The 18,547-nt window shown below is 38.4% G+C and overlaps 1 protein-coding gene across 1 annotated transcript in view; it reads left to right on the top strand.

Annotated features, from left to right (window-relative positions):
- The window catches only part of OVCH2 (ovochymase 2), a gene marked incomplete at its 3' end in the record, with an annotated part of 18,767 nt that extends 1,206 nt beyond the window's left edge, over nt 1-17,561 (top strand). The window contains 21 exon segments of the mRNA XM_009707759.1: nt 1,190-1,299; nt 1,980-2,071; nt 3,231-3,403; nt 4,457-4,552; nt 4,949-5,100; nt 5,802-5,997; nt 7,504-7,527; nt 9,022-9,112; nt 9,219-9,352; nt 9,760-9,900; nt 10,889-11,019; nt 11,397-11,490; nt 12,318-12,449; nt 12,842-12,922; nt 13,570-13,756; nt 15,308-15,377; nt 15,946-16,090; nt 16,093-16,140; nt 16,424-16,575; nt 16,907-17,079; nt 17,507-17,561. Coding sequence (XP_009706061.1) covers nt 1,190-1,299; nt 1,980-2,071; nt 3,231-3,403; nt 4,457-4,552; nt 4,949-5,100; nt 5,802-5,997; nt 7,504-7,527; nt 9,022-9,112; nt 9,219-9,352; nt 9,760-9,900; nt 10,889-11,019; nt 11,397-11,490; nt 12,318-12,449; nt 12,842-12,922; nt 13,570-13,756; nt 15,308-15,377; nt 15,946-16,090; nt 16,093-16,140; nt 16,424-16,575; nt 16,907-17,079; nt 17,507-17,561 — 2,477 coding nt within the window.
- Nucleotides 17,562-18,547: the final 986 nt, after the last annotated feature.

Raw genomic sequence — 18,547 nt, 5'->3', positions numbered from 1 at the left:
CCTCACTGTATTTTTGCACATGGGAAAAAAGTGGGTGCAGTGAGAATTAGGAAGGAATGAAAAAAATCAGATAAACGAACTGGATCATTTCTATATAAAGCCTTTTTTATTTAAAAACTAGAGTAAGTAGCTTTGTGTCAGCATTATTGTGACACTGTAATCACTTGCATCAGCCATGCTAATCCTGAGTATGATTGCAAAACCCTTTTTGTAGGTGTTCTAAGCTGCATTTTATAGTTTGGAGGATTCCACATTTTTCCAGACAGTGTATACAAGTGTTGGTCCTCCATCTTTTGAATACAACCACCTACCTGCCAAAATAATAACGAAATGTTCCAAGTTTATGGATGCTAAATTTTTCCCAATGTAGCTTTTAAAAGAATTTGTAGTAAAATGTCTTAGAGATGTGTTTAGCTTCAATGAGTTGTCATACAACTTTAAGAAAAAAAATTCCTCTCACAATATGCTGCTTGGCAGAATTGGTTGCTTTGCTTCTACCTTTCTTGATAACTACTGATTTGCTAGTATTTTACTACAGGTATTTGTTTCTATAAATATACTCCTTTACAAACATAAATATTATCAGCTTCATTTAGTCATAGTAGATGATAATAATAGTGAGCTAAGAAGGAATAAAGTTGGCGCAGTAATGGATGTTCTGGAGAAATTCAGCCACTGTTGTTGCTCATCAAGGGCTGTGTGTTGTGCATTTTGACCCCGTTTGTCCAAAATATTTTAAGTACAAATGCTGCGTGTAAAGAGACTTCTGAAAGCGATAATGAAACAATGATTTAGTCCCAAAACAGTTCCCAAACTTGCTTGAAAGAGAATGTTGACATTCAGAAAGTTTAAGTAAGCATGGACCTAATGAGAATATTAATATATATATATATACACACACACATTTGCTCATGGAAAGCCATATTTAATAGTTGTGATACAATTGAGCCAAAAAGAGCTCATTTGGAGAATACCTGCAAAATAAAGTACACTGCCTTTTTCTTAGCCCGATTTAGCCTTCGTCTGGGCAGTTTGTATTAGGAATTCTGAGATGTGGTTCCTGTCGTGGCAGAGAGACTGCACTGACCTCTGTGCCAGGCCATGCCTTCCGATTCTGTGTTGCCAAAAAAAGCAGAAAAACTTACATCCAGACTGAATCCTTCCTTCTTTTCCGCCTTTTACTCCTTAGATCCTAAGTGTGGGCAGAAAGTTCAAGAGACAAAACCATGGAGTTACTTCAACCTTTTCACTCGGATTGTTGGTGGAAACCAGGTGAAACAAGGCTCGCATCCATGGCAGGTTTGCACAAGCAAATGTGGTTTTATCTTCAGAACAAAGTCTTGAGTTTGCGTAGAAATGACAGAAGAAGAAAACAGGTATACTTTGTTCTTACTGATACTTAAGGTGTATTGTTGAGCTCCACTCTGCTTTTATTAAAAGCAGTGAAGCAGGTGGAGAGGACATGGAACCTGTCCTGCACTCTGAAATTTTTGCTTATAATTTTTTATTTTGTTTATAATTATTTCTGAGAGAGCATCTGTAGATTAGTCTATTGTAAAGAGGCATGGGTGAAACTGCTCAAAAATAGGGCACCGAAGGACATCACCTCCAGCCCCCAACTACCGTCAGCCACCATGGCTTTGCAGTGCTCCCAGTGACCTGCAAAGGAAAAATTCTCAACTAACTGATAACCTTTGCAGCATGCCAAGCACCTCAGTGACTTGGCATTTATTACATGTATGTCACTGTTGCTTTTATTCAGGTACCAAGTCACAGCTGAGGGGAGAACAGCAAGGTTTAGGATCTCTTAGACTCCAGGACACTAAAAATGCCATGAAAGTGTGTGTTTGAAGTGCAGCATGTATGTTAGCTATGTGAATCTTCAGAGAGTACCTGCACGTACTGTCTGTCTTCCTCAAATGCATCAGAGCAGATATAAAGATGTTCGTTATTTGGCATGCCTTCTTTATATGATGCAGGTTTCCTTGAAACGAAGGCAAAAGCATTTCTGTGGAGGCACCATTGTTTCTGCTCAGTGGGTGGTCACGGCAGCTCACTGCATCTTAGACAGGTATGAATGTGATATTTCAGGAGCAGGCTGCAGGTGCAGAAAACATTGATTATAAAAGTGTGTGTGTGCTGTAGTATCTTTTTGTGGTGGTTACTTAACAAGTGCTACCCTTTTATTTGTAACCAATATTTTTCATGTTTTAACAAAAAAGGGAGAAAAAAAAATTTTTGAACATCTCGAAAATAATTAAAAATAAAATAAATTTACAGGGATTGGTGGAGACTGATTTTTGGAGATGTAGGTAAAGATCTATACCTGACTGTGATTATCAGGTGACTGCGATTTTTTTATTTTTATTTATTTATTTTTTTTGGTAACAGCTGGCGGAGTATATGAAATTAAATGGTGAATGGATACGGTACTGACCTCTTGCATGCTGATCATTTCCAGCCTTAGTGCTTTAAAAAAAAAAAAAAAGTCTGTGTATGTTGTACAGAAGGTTCCAGTTCTGATTCTGTGGTTAGCTTCCCTGAGGTCCTAATTCCCTTATAGTTAATGCTGAATCTTTGTACTAATGGATCACCTGGAATTATAAATTTTATCTGTATCTGGCATTATATATGATCACATCTTGGTCAAATTACCCAATAACTGCAGAGTTTGTATTAACTGAAGAAAGATAGGCAATATCTAAATCAGCATAAGGTCTCCTGACACAAAAGTAATCCTTCAAGCCCAGTGGATAAATCTGAAGCAGAATAAAGAGTTTATAATGATTGCTTTTGTATTTCTTTGCTGCATGTCTGATCTGGTACTAGGAGCTCTAAAGCAGGATTCACTGTGTTTTTAAGGTGCAAACTGAGACTGCTAGAGAAGTGGTCTTATTTTTGCTGTACTTTCCTGTGTCCATATCTTCCCTCCTACTTCAAAAAGCAGTGTGACTGAACATTTTTAAACACAGTAAGAGGACCTTAGTGGACCACCAAACCACAGTCAGAAGTGTAGCTAAACGATTTTTCTTCTCAGTCCTTTTCATCTCCCAATTTGTACTGCTGGGCATACTCAGCTCTTGCTGACTGTACATATTAAGTGCTCTAAGATCTGGAGATGAAAGGTATTAGGTATCAGTAGTAACAGCAAGTCTGTTTAAAAACAACTATATTGTTTTCCTTTCATTTTGAAGATTCTGTAGCTGAACTTTTATTTTTCTGTTCTACAGGAGCCTACTCCAGGACTTGGATGTCACTGCAGGAGAGCATGATTTGAGGATCAAGGAGAACGGCGAGCAGACACTCCCTGTTAAATACGTCATTAAGCATCCAAATTTTGACCCCAGAAGGCCGATGAACTATGACATTGCCCTTCTGAAGCTGGATGGAGCCTTCAACTTCAGTAAGGCCATAGCTATCTGTGATCTTTTTCAGTGGGGAAGGTAAAGCCTTTGCTTCTCCCAGATGCTGTGAAAATTCTTGAAAGTCAGTTTAAACCTGTTTCACAGCTGTCAGATTATACGACTAAAAATCTTCAACTGAAGTATTTAAAATACCATAGGTAAGTCAGAAAAATGTATCAAATTAAATGGTCGTCTTCAGACTTAATACTCCCTTGAAGAAAAGCTATTCTTCTTTGTATGCAGGAGATTACAATTTAACCAAATAGGCATGTTTAATTTTTATCTGTGTAGGCGGAGATTTCTGCCCCTGGTGAACAGTAAAGCTAGTCAAAGGCAGACCAGAGCTCGGGGCGTTAATTTTTATCTGTGTAGGTGGAGATTTCTGCCCCTAGTGAACAGTAAAGCTAGTCAAAGGCAGACCAGAGCTCGGGGCGTACCGCTGTACTGTCTGCACCTTAGTCACAGCCCCTTCGCCATTTGCCCTCTTTTCCCTCCCTGCAGACTGCAGGAAGGAGCACAGGATTCAGGGCAGCGGTGGCAGAATGGTCCGTCCAGGGGCTGTAAGGGAAGGGGGAAGGTGAGGGGAGCAGAGCTGTTAACGCCCCGTTTCCTGGCCTGTGAGCCAGCCGTTTCTCAGCTGCACACTAACGTTGCCTTACAGTCAGGTTTTCTGAAAGGCTACTTCACATCAGCTTTATGAAATATGGAGGTGCGTACACTTCGCTCTTCCAAAGGCTCCAGCTCATGTCACTAGGTTGCCCTTTCTTTGCTGCCATAAAGGTGAGCGACTACTTTTTCTTATGGAAGTTCAGATCGTGAAGTTTAAGCTGGATGGCAAGGCCTGGGCTGAAGCTTGTCGTGCTCCTGGCTCTTTTTATCATTCCAAAACACTAGGAAGTGGAGGCACAGATAAATTATCAAATGCCAGATTAATTTTCCAGGTGCTACAAAAATAACAATACTTTTTAGTTTTAAAAAAACTAACTCTGAAAGGAAGCTTTTTGTTGTTCTTTCAAATACTTATCAATAAGATCCATGTCTGTGTGTGGCAGGTTCATCAGTTTTGCCAGCATGTCTCCCTGATCCAGGTGAAAAGTTTGAAGCAGGATATATCTGCACTGCTTGTGGTTGGGGCCGTTTAAATGAGAGTAAGCCACTCGAATTGTTCTTTGACATTTGGGTTTCTCAGTGTCTTATTTCTGAAGCTAAGAGCTTGATTGCATAGGTCATAGACCAGAAGAAGTCATCAACTGGTCATAAGAATTGTAATCTCAAAACAGAATCTTTGTTAGCTTCTATACCTACCTGTGAACTACCTCAAAATGGATCACTACAATATATAGACCTGTATTTCAGTTTTGAAACATTTTTGGAATTTATTCAAGTAAAACTACTTATGTCCACAAAACTGGATGTTTATCAAAATGTGCTTGTAACTGTAAAATAGCTTGGAGCAAGTTTCCAACTAATTTTTTTGGTATATTAGCAGTGACATTAAGTTTACCTTTCAGCATTTCTTATGAACAATTTTTTTTGTATTTCAGATGGAGTACTCCCTCAGGTCTTATATGAAGTCAATCTACCAATCCTAAACAGTAAGGAGTGTTCAAGAGCATTATCAACTTTAAGAAAACCCATCCAAGGTGACACTATAATGTGTGCTGGATTTCCAGATGGAGGAAAAGATGCCTGCCAGGTCAGCTGAACAGAGGGCCTTGTGTATTTACAGGTGTTTCTCAGAAGCTCAAGGCTGTGTGTGCCTAAGTGAATAAATACACTGTAAACTACAATATTTGGAGTGTATTTATTTTGATGTATGAATTCTTTCAAAGGTTCTGTATGGGGCAATGCACTTAATTACATGATTCCATTTTAATTATTGTATGAGTTGTATGACAGATTCCTGAGAGCAATCTTGCAATGTATCCCAGTGCAATAATGCTTGGGGCTTTCTAACTTCAGAATGCTTGATAAATTAGTTAGTTAATACTGCTAAGGTCCTCAGGAGGGAAGTGGAAAGTATTGCCTTGATTACAGGAAGGAAAGGAAGTTAGATAAAGGTTAAGTGATTGTTTCTTGTCATAGAGGTAAAATAAAAAAAGCAAACTCCTCACTCCTTTTTCATGCCAAAACACAACAGGTGTGCACCCATGAGGGAATTAGTCTGTCTCTCTCCCTCTTGACAATCTTGACTAAACACAACAAAAAAGAATGTGTCTGTCTTCACAGGTTTTTTTTTTTTAAATTACTATCCCCTACGTTGCAGACTTGTTAGTATGGCACAAAAGAGAACTTGATAAACTCTTTAAGGCTTGCTCAGTGGTATGCATGTACTTTTGTGAGCTGTGGGTTGTGGGCTGTTACTTGTCTGGTGGGTTTTTTTTCCCCTTTTTACAGGGAGACTCAGGAGGCCCTCTTCTGTGTCGACGTAAGCATGGTGCCTGGACTCTCGCTGGTGTGATCTCCTGGGGGATGGGATGTGCTCGTGGCTGGATAAGTAATGAGAAGAAGAAACATTATGACAGAGGATCTCCGGGAATATTCACAGACCTCAGTGCAGTGCTTTCCTGGATTCAAGAGAACATGAGTGCTGGTATTAAGTCTCCACAGTAATGTGTTCCTCACTTGTGACAACTCTTCTGTCTAAAAATAATATTTTGTTTAATTTTATCTTTTTCAAGATAAAGCACTTATTTTTCCCATTTTTACTGGCAAAACACTATAGCATTTCACAATGCCTTTAAGTATACGGTACTGGTTGGCAGTTGCCAAAAAGAAATTGAGAGCATTGTAAATGCTTGCTTCTCTTCCATTTTGCCTCCTACTTGGAGTATATGTGTGTGTGGATGTATATCTGTATTATTTTTTAACCTTAAAAATGGTCCTTTTATCCAGCTAGCCACTTAGCCTGGTATTTTTGTTTTTAAGTGGAAATTCACCAGTTGAAAGTGTCTGAAATTCCATACACACCTCTTCGAAGTCACTTGTCATCTTTGTCAGCTAAAACATGTTGGATCAGACATTTGACTACATGGGGAAAAGTCATGCTCTCAGAAGTGCTTTTGCTTACCCTGCTCAAAAGGCTACATATGACCTCTGTGCAGGGGAATGACTTGAAAATTATCCATCACTTCCAAAGTTATGGACCTGGAGATATAAATGACAGTCTGTCCAGGGGTGAACTTCATTCAGAGCATTAAGAAACTGAATTATTCTTCCGGTTTGGTCTTTTTTCGTTAAAGGATGTTGGAGGATGTGTCAAAATTTACACAGAGAATTGAAAAACTGATGAGGAGGGGTGTTTAAGAGGTTTTGCCAGTCAATGATAAGAAAAAAAAATTGAGAGGAAAAAACCAAACAACTTTCCCATTAGAAACCAGCTTCATCTGGTGATTGAGAAAAGAAACCCTCATAATGTCAGAGAAAAATGAAAAGGGCTTAGCCTCTGAATTTTTTTTTTTAATTAAAAAAAAAAAAAAGGAGAGGAGAGACTTTTTATTAAAAATTTTCTACTTTGCCCATTTCATTATCAGAAAAAAATAATATGATTAGCTGTTGTGGTAATTAAAGTGTGTTGGCTCCAGTGAACAGAAAAAACATTCTGGTAGGAAAGTGAAAACACAATTCTCAATTGCATTGCACCAGGTATTGCTTGCTTGCTCTTTTATACTGTCACATTGGTGCAAAAGATTTTAACTGTAATTGCTGTCAGGCTTAATGTCTCTGTGTCCCTGATGTGATGCTAGAGTTGGATTCTGCTACCCTTACCTGAAATGTATAGTATTTACTCAACAAGTACATAGAGAGAGAGTATTGTGCTGCTCAGACTGAGCAGTGACCTACCAATGTATGATTAATTCCAGAAGTGGCTACTCCAGAATTCTTTATTCCAAAGTCACCATTGCCTAAACTTGCAATTTTGTTTTAATTTTAAGCCTAGTTTATTGTAGGCAGTATGTCCCCAAGAAACATTTGAATTTGCCTCTGTGCTACCTGTATAAAATTTCACACAGATAAAAATAAAGCCTACATTGTGAATATGAAACTACAGTAATTTATTCTTCTTTTTCCACCCCTTTCCCTATCCCTCCTTTATTAGATCTGAAAATGAAAAGCTCCACAGGTGAGTACAGTATTTTTTCAGTATCTTCTATCTGTGTTAGAGCATAAAAAGACCTTCAAAATAGTCTGGTATATAATCTGTGAAGGAAGAAACTGGTATATAATCTGTGAAGGAAGAAATATGAAGAAGCCTGACTCATCAAAGCATTTTTAAATGTGTACTTTAAATATATACTTTTTTCCTCCTGATTCTCTAAAAAAAAAAAAAAAAATTAGTTATGTAGGGTTGTACTTATGTACTAGTGACTTCAAAAAGGAATTTTCCTTAAGACAGCTGCATATCTAAAGCTGTATTTTTATTGAAATGCAAATAAAATTAATGGGGAAAATGTAGAACAGAACCTCCAGCAATGCATGAAATCTCGTTAGTGAAGTTGATTCTATATAAAAATACAGATTCTAAATAGAAAATATGAGGTAAATTAGTAGTACTTTTGCACAGTCTATGATGATTCTGTGTCTATTTCTGTGTTCTGTGTCTGGTGTCTATTTCTATGAATAAAATGAAAAAAAAAACAAACCACCAAACAAAAAACAAACCCAAACAAAACCCAACCCACAACACCCATCCCCGAGTGTAACATGTTTTAAAATTGAAGTCTTTGATTCTGCCATGTTTGTGTTCCTGTTGGACACACTGTTCATATAGGTACAAGTTCACATAAAGATACTATAAACAACTCTTGAGAACTAGATCTTAAATTTTAATTTTAGAAATCTAGACTGGAATTTCTCAGATGGTAAATGAGCTTGGGCACACGGTCAGTTTGTATAGACTTGCTGTGGCCAGTGAAAATTGGGCATTTAAGTGCTGTTTGTGTCTGTTTTGAAATTTTTTTACTGGTCTTCCTAGGACACTTCAGGCAAGATAATCTTATAAGTACGTGACTCCTTAAATTTGTTTTTATATACATAGTTGTTGATAAATATCTTACTGGCTTACCTTGCAAGGATAAGGAAAGGCAAGAGGAGATAATTTTTGTAAGTAATTGTGTTCCTAGTGACACTTATCTGGAGAGGAAGGCTTCTGCTTCTTCTATTAAAGTGTCTTTAATACCATGTTGTACTGTTGCAAAAGTCTTCTGCTGTAACATAGCTAAAGATGTTATTAAAAATGGGCTGCAATGAAAACTTTTCTTGTGTCCTGAGGTATTTGGTTTTCCTCCCTGAAAAATATTTATACTGAAATCCTGATTTAACAAATAGTTTCTTTAAGATGAAAGCAAGCACTGCCATTTTTACAATAAAATGTGATAGCATGTTGGCAGTGCTTCATTTTTGCTCCCAAATTGTGTTTTTAAACTGACTTACTATAATTACAAATAAAAAAGAGAAGAGAAAATACCCAGCATTAGTCTGCCAGCAGAAACCAGGTACAACTGAACAATCTTGAGTCTCACAATATTCTCTAGATGTTTGAGCTTTTTGGTGGAACGAATGATTGCATATCTGTCAAACTTGATTCCTTGTATTTTGTATTAACTCTACAATGCAGCATTTTGTAGCATTAAGGACGGCAGACTCCCTGGCAGTGAAGGAGAATTACGTTTTCCTGGAAGTCCCAAACAGTTCTATCAAAACCACCAGTAAGTAGACAAAACACGGTCTATCCCCAGAAACTATTCCCTGTACAGGTGTAGTTGGGTGGTTTTTGTTGCAGTTTTGTGAACAGAAACTAATTTGTTGTTCCAGATTGTGTGTATGGACTTTATTTGTACCAGAAGGGAATTATATGTTGCTTCATTTTTCCCACTTTGATATAGAGCCAGAAACATTTTGTGACTATGATTCTTTATCAGTCTATTCGAAAGACAACAGACTTGTTGGTGAGTTGCTGTCCCCTTATTCTTTGAAATAATCTGTCAGTATGCTCTTTCATTCTGATAGCAAGTACACCCAATGAGGACATTGCAGTGGGTTATGTTTTACTTACGTTTTCACGATCAATACATCATGACATATGATCTAAAATAAAAGACAAAGAGTGTGGGAGGAGAAAAGAATGGATGATGCCTGGTAGGGAACTGTGTCGGCATATGACTTTCTGGTGTCAAGGATTTTCAGTTTTTAAAAGTGTGCACCTATTTGGGCTAGTGGATTAATAGGGAATGTAGAGGAATTAATTTCCTTTTTCATCCTAAAATTTTTACAGCTAAGTACTAAAAATGGTACATGCGAGTTTTCTCAAGTGACTAAAGACTTTAAACACTGATTGTTCTCTAATATGTTTCAGGGAAATTCTGTGGAGAAGATCTTCCATTACCTATTTTGATTGGCTCCAATAGTATAAGACTGAAATTTGTTTCTGACAACAAGGATTATGGAACTGGTTTTTCCATGACCTACAAAGCTCTTACACCAGATATTCTTCCTGGTAAGTCTACCTGTAGTAATATACTTGTCTGTGCTCTTGGGTGGTGATCTGAAAAAAATCTTCAGGAGAAAATAAACCAGAGGAAGCTCCTATGATATTTTTAAAAGTGTGGATGATGTTATGAACAAAGTAAGTGTGGTTAGGCTGCCGTATGACATTGTGAAGAAACTAGGATGCCAGAAAAGGATAGGATAGATGCTGTTGAGAGAAGCCCTCCTTTAACTTTGCCTCTTCTCCAGCCACTTTATACAAGATCTCATTTCCTTCCCTACTTCCAGAATATTTTAAAACTCAATTAATAAGATCAGTCAAATGAGCAGAATTTCCAGATGAAAGCTGCATTGCTAGTCCCAATTGTGCTTTCATGGAGGGGCCCTGAGGGAGGCAGCTAATGCTAAGATACATGTTGTGGAGAACTGCTTTCAGTTTTGCTGTGCAGAGCAGTTCACCAGCACTGGGGAGCAGGCCCAAGGGCCATTTGCTGAGTCTGGACAATCCAGTTACAGACAGACTCCTGTTGTTGCTGTTTCTGCAGCTTTTCCAGCTAGTTTCTTTCCTTTGCAGAGTGTAGGGAGGAATCCCCTCTGAGGGGCCTTGCCAATGCATAGCCCATCAGGAAGGCAAATCCTCTGGTTGTGTTTTATGTCTCCACTTTCCTCTCCAAAGAAAGTTGGCACATGTTCTTCTGACACGCCCATGTTCTGCTCTTCTGTCACCCCACGTGGGTACCTGTGCCTGCAGCGCACTGCCTGTAGCCAAAGTAGAATGCTGTAGTAATGAGTTGCATCACCCTTCTGCCTGGGAACAGATTAAAAATTTTCTTTGCGTCTTTTTCAAACAGCAGGATTTGACTTGCTGCTCTTGTCCTGTACTCTTTGTCAGCTGTGTGAAAGCACCATGAGAGTTTTTCTGGATTTAAATTTTTTTTTTGGTGAATAATTTAATAGGAAGTCACAGTGCCTCCATTTTTGTTTTCCTGGATTTCCAGATTCTGGCTGTGAGTCCTTAGCTGTCCTTTTTGAAGAAGGAATATTACAAAGTATGCACTATCCAGAGCATTACAGCAACATGGCAAGTTGTCAATGGATTATTTGTGCGCCAGAGGACCATGTAATCAAGGTATAATATGAGCCCTTCTTGTGTCTACAGAATGGAAGTGAGCACCATTGAGTTAACAAGAAATTATGCAGCTAAGGACAAGCTTGAATAATGCTGCTGGATGCAGTTAAGAAAAATCACTTTCCATCCCAAAAGCGAGATAGGTTTTGATTTCTCCTTTAGGTTATAGGAAAATAGGATTTTCTGGTTTAAATTTTATCATGACAGATTCTTCTAGCAAATGTGGTATGCTATGTATCACCTGTGAGAGGTCTGAATATCACAGGAACCAAACCCTAAAGGAATCATTGAGAATACTAAACACCCTATTATAGATCTTTCAATTTTTTCTGTGTGAATTTAACAACAAGGTTCACTTTTTCATTTTTTATTTAAAGCTTACATATCAGTCTTTTGAAGTAGAAGACAGCGAAGATTGCTCTTATGATGCCGTGACTGTGTATGAAGATGTGGGAAAAGAGGAGGAAATTGGTTTGATTTTTGCTTTTTACATACTTTGGGGATGACCTATTTCTTTTATGACTTTCACTAGCCCTGTTTTACAGTCTAAAATTAAGTTTGCCTCTAGAATCTCAGATGATGTTATAGGTACTAGTTTCCATACGTTGAAAAATACTTGTGAGTATTTCTGCTTCTCTTCCACTTACAGAGGCAAAACCACATTGAACAGAACAGTTTTGTGTATTTAAATTCTATATGAAATGCAGTTCTGAATTCATGTAAATGAAGAAAGGGGCATAGCACATTGATCATCATTAATTAAAAAAATTAGATACAGAAAGCACCCAAGAGGTCTCCTTTTCAGAGTCCAGTTGTTCACTCCAGAGGAGCATTCATGTAGTTCTTGCCACCTTGCTGGCGATTCCCCTGGCTTACATTGAATGAGAGGAAGACCTGTCCCAATCAACTGATTTCAGGACTCGCTTGATGCTGGTGCTTAGATTAGCACTTGCAGATGCTAGTGCTAAAACACTAACAAGGGGAAATCAGATGTCCAGTATGTTCTATATGTAATCGCAACCTATGAGTGTGGGTGCTGCAACAGACTATTGTGAAATAATGCAAGAGTCTCCTTGTTCTTATGAGATAAATACTGAACAAGGACAGATTGTCAGGAATAATAGAGCAGTCCTTCAGCCTCAGTCCACTTATCTCTACTCCTCTCTTGTGCATAGTTATTTTTTACCCTCCTGTGTGAGAGCTGGAATACACAGAATATTGGGTACCCACTGTTGAAAGAGATAAGGATGAGAAAATACATGTCAATCTGCAGTGAACCTTTGCTTTCTCATCTTTAGCTAAGTCTTGTGGATTTGCCCTACCAGCCCCTGTTCTAAGCTCCTCTGCTATGATGCTGGTTGTCTTTCACTCTGATGAAACAGAGACCTTTGGAGGATTCAGAGCTACAATTGCTTTTGTTCATGTAACAGGTAATAGAAGTAACTTGGGAAACTGCCTCTTTGAGGCTCTTCAGTGAATCTAGCTATTCACAATTATTTTACTCTAGGAGATTCTCATCTAAAAAACTGTTTCAGTGAAAAAACTGTATTGTGAACCTATTGAGGCATTAAACAAAAGGCCTGTTGAGTGAGTAAAGAGAAACAATGAAGCTATCCAAAATCTCAGAGTTTTATTTTGTGTTAGAGTATTTTGGTGCATTTTAAATGGCACTTTACTACCATGTGAAGATGTAATAGCGCAGATCCCTACTTAGATATCTATTCCTTCTACAAAAATTATAATAAAGGAAATAAAAGTGCTTTTATAATAAAAATATCACTCAAGACAGTCTGCTAACATGTTTGCTATTTTCATTTGCTAGATTTAGAAACTTTGGATTCAACTAGTGAAGAAGAATTTAAAGATATAGATATGACTGAAGAAGAAATACAGGTTGCAGCAAGTAAGCCAACCCAAGTTATATTTTATTCATGGGAATAGGGAATACCTTTTGGACTGTAATTTAAATGGCATTTCCTCCAAATACTTAATGGATGCAGTTGTCCCAGAATTTTTCATTAAGATATTTTAAGGAAATAAAAAAATAAATAGTAACACTTCTATGCTTTGGCTTTAGAATAGCAAAACCTAATTTTTCTTGTTTCTTACATCTTGTGAAGTCATTTACAGCAATGCAGTGATATTATTTCAGCTTGTATGTCAGTTTACACCTACTTGCTTTGGTGAAAATAATGGCAAAAAGTATGGGATAGCTGAAAATAATAACCATTGGTTTAGAACTTCCCTTATATCCTCCAGTACTTTATGGAGAATGGGATATGTCCATATTTGTTGTAGGTTTAAGGCTAAGACTTTTGAAAATAAGCAGTTGCTTTCATCTTAGTGAAGCTCTGTTTTTGCTGATACTGTGTCCTCATGCTAGTTCTAAACATTTGGATCTTTTGTAATGAGGGAAGTTGAAAGATTTAGCAAAAAAGGGGAGGGGGGAAGCTTGAGAAGCTGTGGGGTGGCTCTTAAATGGACTGTTCTTTGCTTCTCCAAATCTTAACCTCTAAAGACTTCTTGAAAGATCAGTGCTTTCTGTTTCAGATGATATTTGTGGAATGCCTTCAAATCAGCCCAGGTTCATATTCAGTAGGATAATTGGAGGTGAAGAAGCTGTACCATACTCATGGCCTTGGCAGGTCAGTGTACAAATTTCAGATGAGCATATCTGTGGAGGAGCAGTTCTTGCCAAAGAATGGGTTGTCACAGCTGCTCACTGCTTTAATTCCAAGTAAGTACACTGGGATAAACCCTTCCCTGGGAACATCTGTAATTGCATGGTGCATCTCTGCAGCATGGTGGTTCTGCCTAGGGTGGCTGGCAGAGTTTTGGTTACCGCCTACTTACAGCTCACACTGGCACTGGATTCTTTTGCTCCACACACATGTGCTAGGATCATAGAGGCAGCTAAGGAAGTAAGTAGCCTAATTCTATAGGCTTGGTTTTAATGCAGATCAGTTTTCAGAAGAGATGACAAACTACTAAGTCTCTTGTCATCCATCACTTACTTTTAGATAACTTCTTTGTGTTTGGGTCATTTACAGAGCATGTTTTCATCCAGGTAGAATCAACCTGTCCAAAAATTTAAAAAGTTTCTGAATTTGTGTAGAATTTGGAGGACGTACAGGAGGCTTCTGTGCACAGGGTTGATCTCATTCCCTTATTAAAAACCTACCAATCGGGTAAATCAGATTACATGGAAATTTTTCTGTCTTTATTGAGACAAGACAAAAGGATAGTCTGTGTGACTTTCAGACTCTTTAAAATACTAAAATACTTGCTGAACTGCAATTTGTTTCTTCATCTCTTAGGCTGAACACTAACTGTTTTGAAGTTCAAATTAATCACAAGTACATTAATTTAAAATTCACATATACTGGGTCACTAAAAGATTTTTTTAAATCATCCCAGGATTGCTGATAATTAGGTATTCTATCCTGTTTTCAAATAAAGTTGCAATTACTTGAAAATAAGAGCAAGCTTTCAAAAAGCCCAAGAGCCAAAGATGCTTAGACATCTATGTTCTCCATGTCTTTGATTCTCTTCCCCACCCCCACAAAACTGGAGATCTGAAATGCAAGTGCTGTTTTGAATTTTGGACTTTAGCTTCTAAATTTCTAAATGCTGGTTTGCAAAATTTTATGTCAGGAGCATTGTTGCACTGTGTTGAAGGTACTGCTTTAAGAGCCGTATTAATGAGGAATTCTCTATTGCATGTTGCCATCACATCAGAATTTGTGTATGTGGCTTAATGGTTCTACACAACTAATTTCATCCGGGAGTTATGACAGGTTTTCAGGTAGTAAGAGGGTTTGGTTAAGAAATCAAAGGGAGAAATGGAATGTTTCTGTTTCATTTCTTTATATCTTTTGATAGGTAGTAATATTTTAGAGGTCACCCATTTTTTCATTAAGAAGGTAGGACCAACACTGTCCCTGGATGATGTGGACCATGCAGGCTTGTATTCTGCATTTGGCACCCCTAGTCTTTATAAAAGTGACCTTTCTCTCGGTTTGCTATGTGTTTGAGAGATGCTACTGCCTCATCATGAACATATTTCATGCTCCCTAGAAGTCAGCGAGAGGATTTCCACAGATTTGTAAGGGCGTGTGAGCCTCAGGAGTTGTTGGCCCAGGAATATGTAGGACCCTAGTTATCTGTTTTGGGTGGAGAAGGTGTTAAGATTCACTGGTTTCAAGAATGCTCTTACACCAGCCTGAGAATGTATGTATCTTTCTCTTTTTTTGTTGGTTTTTTGGGATGTGTTTTTTGTTTTTGTTAGGGAACTATACAGAGACTTATGGATGGTGGTAACAGGACTTCATGATCTTACAGAGCAAGAATACAGACAGGTACTATAAGTTCTGCTTAATAATAAAATATAAATTAATCTCACAAAATAGTTTTTAATGTAAATGCTTCTCCCAAATGGTTCATGATGCAGCAATCTAACAACCCGCATACTGACCTTAATCTGCATTTACACAACAGCTTTTGTGTGACTGTCGGAGAAGTTCTGTCAGCACTGATCTGTGCCTTCACCACCAGTAATGAACTCCAAAGCTCAGTATCCTGGAGGATGTGTGAGTGAGGAGTGGATTGTCTCTGAATTCGCTGGTGACTATTACCAAGACAGAACTAATTGGGGCACAACTTTCCACTTTGCTCAGACTGGACAAACATTTTTTCCAAGACCCTCTTCCGCACTTGCTGCATGGAGTTTCCTGCATGTTCCCTGATCCGTGTCCAAGAGGCATAATCTTGACTTCTTATATTAAGAAAGCAGGTGTCTTCAACTGCTTTTAAATGTGTCCTTCTCTTAAGGCATCTTGCATATGGCCTGAAAATTTATAAAACCAAAGTTACTTAAAAACTAAAATTCCCGTCATTCAGAAAATGTCAATGTCCTTGCTTTCCTAGAAAAGGTCGGTAAAGCAGTATATTATACATCCAAGTTTTAACGAGACCACTATGGACTCTGATATCGCCTTACTGCAACTGGCTGAGCCCTTAGAATTCAACCACTACGTGCGCCCAGTGTGCCTGCCTGCCACGGAGGAGGCGGTTCCGCTTTTTTTTTGTGTGTTGTCACAGGATGGGGTGCACATGAAGAAGGTATGCAGTCTTTGCTATTTCGAAGGTTGAGCATGCCGTAGCTGTGTTTTAAATACTATGTTCTGTGTTGTAACATTCATTCTGTCTACACGTTAGTTTCTGGAGAACAGACGTGTTAAATTTTCACTTGTGTAAGCTCTGCCAGACATGTAGGGGAAATGGGTGGGAGGAAAGAAATCGGATAATTTAGACTGAGACCATTTGAAAAGGGGAAGAGCAAGGCTTCTTTCTGGAATCACTAATTCATGCCTCTACTGGTTTCTGAGATGTCTTTTGCTTCAAGACAGAGAAAAGGGGAAAAAACTGCATCAGCTGGAAGTCCCCATCCTGGTGCTTGACACATGTCAGAGCTATTACATAAATCTTCCCAGTAAAGTGACCCAGAGGATGATCTGTGCTGGATTCCCTCTGGAAGAAGGCAAGGATTCATGCACAGTAAGTTGCGCACACTGCCTTTGCCATCTGACACTTTGGGGTATGTCCAGATGGGTTCTGAAAAGGGGAGTGTTAAAACCCACTAAGAGCTGTTTTCTTGCAAACAGGCTGTAGGTGATTTACAGTGAGAGACTCCTTAATAGTAGGATTTTAATTATTCATATTGCAAAAAGGGGTACTTCCCTTGAACAAAGCTTATTTCTTTTTCTGCCTTTTAAAAACAGATCCCCCAAAACACTGGAGCAGCTGGGACCTTTCGTAGCTGAACTGATATTTTAAAAATATGGGGAGTGATGTTAGCTCATAACAAGATTCCTTTGTCCTTGTGCAGGGTGATTCTGGTGGCCCATTGGTTTGTCCTTCAGAAGATAACTCAGGATTTTACACCCTTCATGGAATCACTAGCTGGGGCTTGGGATGTGGAAGGAAGAGCTACCCAGGAGTATACACAAATGTTGGTGTTTTTGTTGACTGGATCAAGCAGAGTGTTAATCATAGTGGTATGTATGAAAAAAAAACAAACACAACAAAACAATTAAATTAATCCTTTTGCTATTGCTAGATGCTTAATTTGAGATCTTTTCCAGGATGCCATTTTTATATTTGAGTGTCCAGCACTTCCTGAAATCTTGGCTGTTTAAAATACCCCTAGCTGAATGACCAGAAATAGATGAATCTAAATCAGTAGTCACTTCTGAAGATCTTATTTCTTCCAGATGTATTATTATTCCCCTCTCTATAGCATTTCTCATATTCATGAATATGCTTTCCTTACTGCTGCTTTGCTGCTTCATTTCGCAGGATTGGGAGGGGGTAGGGAGGCATGAACTGACACATGATGATGGCTGAGTCCACTTCGACAAGTTTACAGCCTGCCTTTGTTGACCATCTTAGCAAAGTTTACCCTGTTTTATTTTTCTCCTTTTTGTAGATCTCCCCATTTTCATGGTGTGACCATCAAAAGAGCAGTTCTGATGGACCGCATTGTAAGCCCCACAGCACAAATGTAATTGAAAGCAAAATTTGGTGAGAGTGTGTTAGTTCGTGGTGAACAGATTCCAAAGTAGCTGATACTTACCCTGGTGAATTTACTGCTGATTTACCTGTATTGAGACTTTGGCTTTACATGTGCCTGCTTGGGGCAGACACAAGTTACTTACAAGCTTCTGACACTCTGTTAATCTATCTTAGAAGGAAAGTGAGGGAAAATAAGCCACCATATGCCAAGCATGTCCTTGGATGTAGTACTGCAGAGGGTAAAAATACTGCAGAAATGAGATGAAATAAGTGCCTGTGTAAAACAACTGAAGGAACAGTCAGTCATCCTGCCATTAAGGTCAATGAGAGTGTTAGCTCCGGCTCTGAGAGGACCTCGGCAGTGGCAGTAGTAGTGCATCGCTGGGGAGCAGAACATTGTCTACTCATTAGTGATGTGAATCAGTCCAATTGCTGGGAAAAGAATATTTTTAATATAGTTCCTGTTTTAACAAATTGCGTGTTGTTTAAACAGATAGAAGTGTTTGAAAAGAGGTGTTACAGGCCGAGGGCACCATGCAAGAACTGACAGCTATCCTGATTAATCTGTATGCACAATTAAAGGGGTACTGTGTAATCCACACACTGCAAACTAAGCACATTTACTTGTAAATAGCAGTTTAGTGCCCAAATGGCTGCTTACACAAGAAATTGTGATGACAGGCTCCAGTTAGCTTTGCAGACTGTTCTGTGCACAGTCTTAGTCTTTACAAGCTAGATCAGTATGATAGTACAATAGGTAACACAAGTGTCATCCTTCTTTGACTCAATGGTCTGGAAAATAACTAGAAAGTAAGAAAGATATCTCATTTTGTTTCTGTTGATATTAATGCTAAAAATCTTTAGAGATGTGTTTCCAATACAGGCATTTGATGCCAGTAACCCTACTTTTTTTGATAACATTATTTTAGAACTCATGATTTTTTTTAAAGATATG

This window comes from Cariama cristata, unplaced genomic scaffold, assembly GCF_000690535.1.
Source record: "Cariama cristata isolate BGI_N322 unplaced genomic scaffold, ASM69053v1 scaffold44129, whole genome shotgun sequence".
NCBI classification, from domain to species: Eukaryota; Metazoa; Chordata; class Aves; order Cariamiformes; family Cariamidae; genus Cariama; species Cariama cristata.
This window is presented reverse-complemented; position numbering and strand designations above follow the sequence as displayed.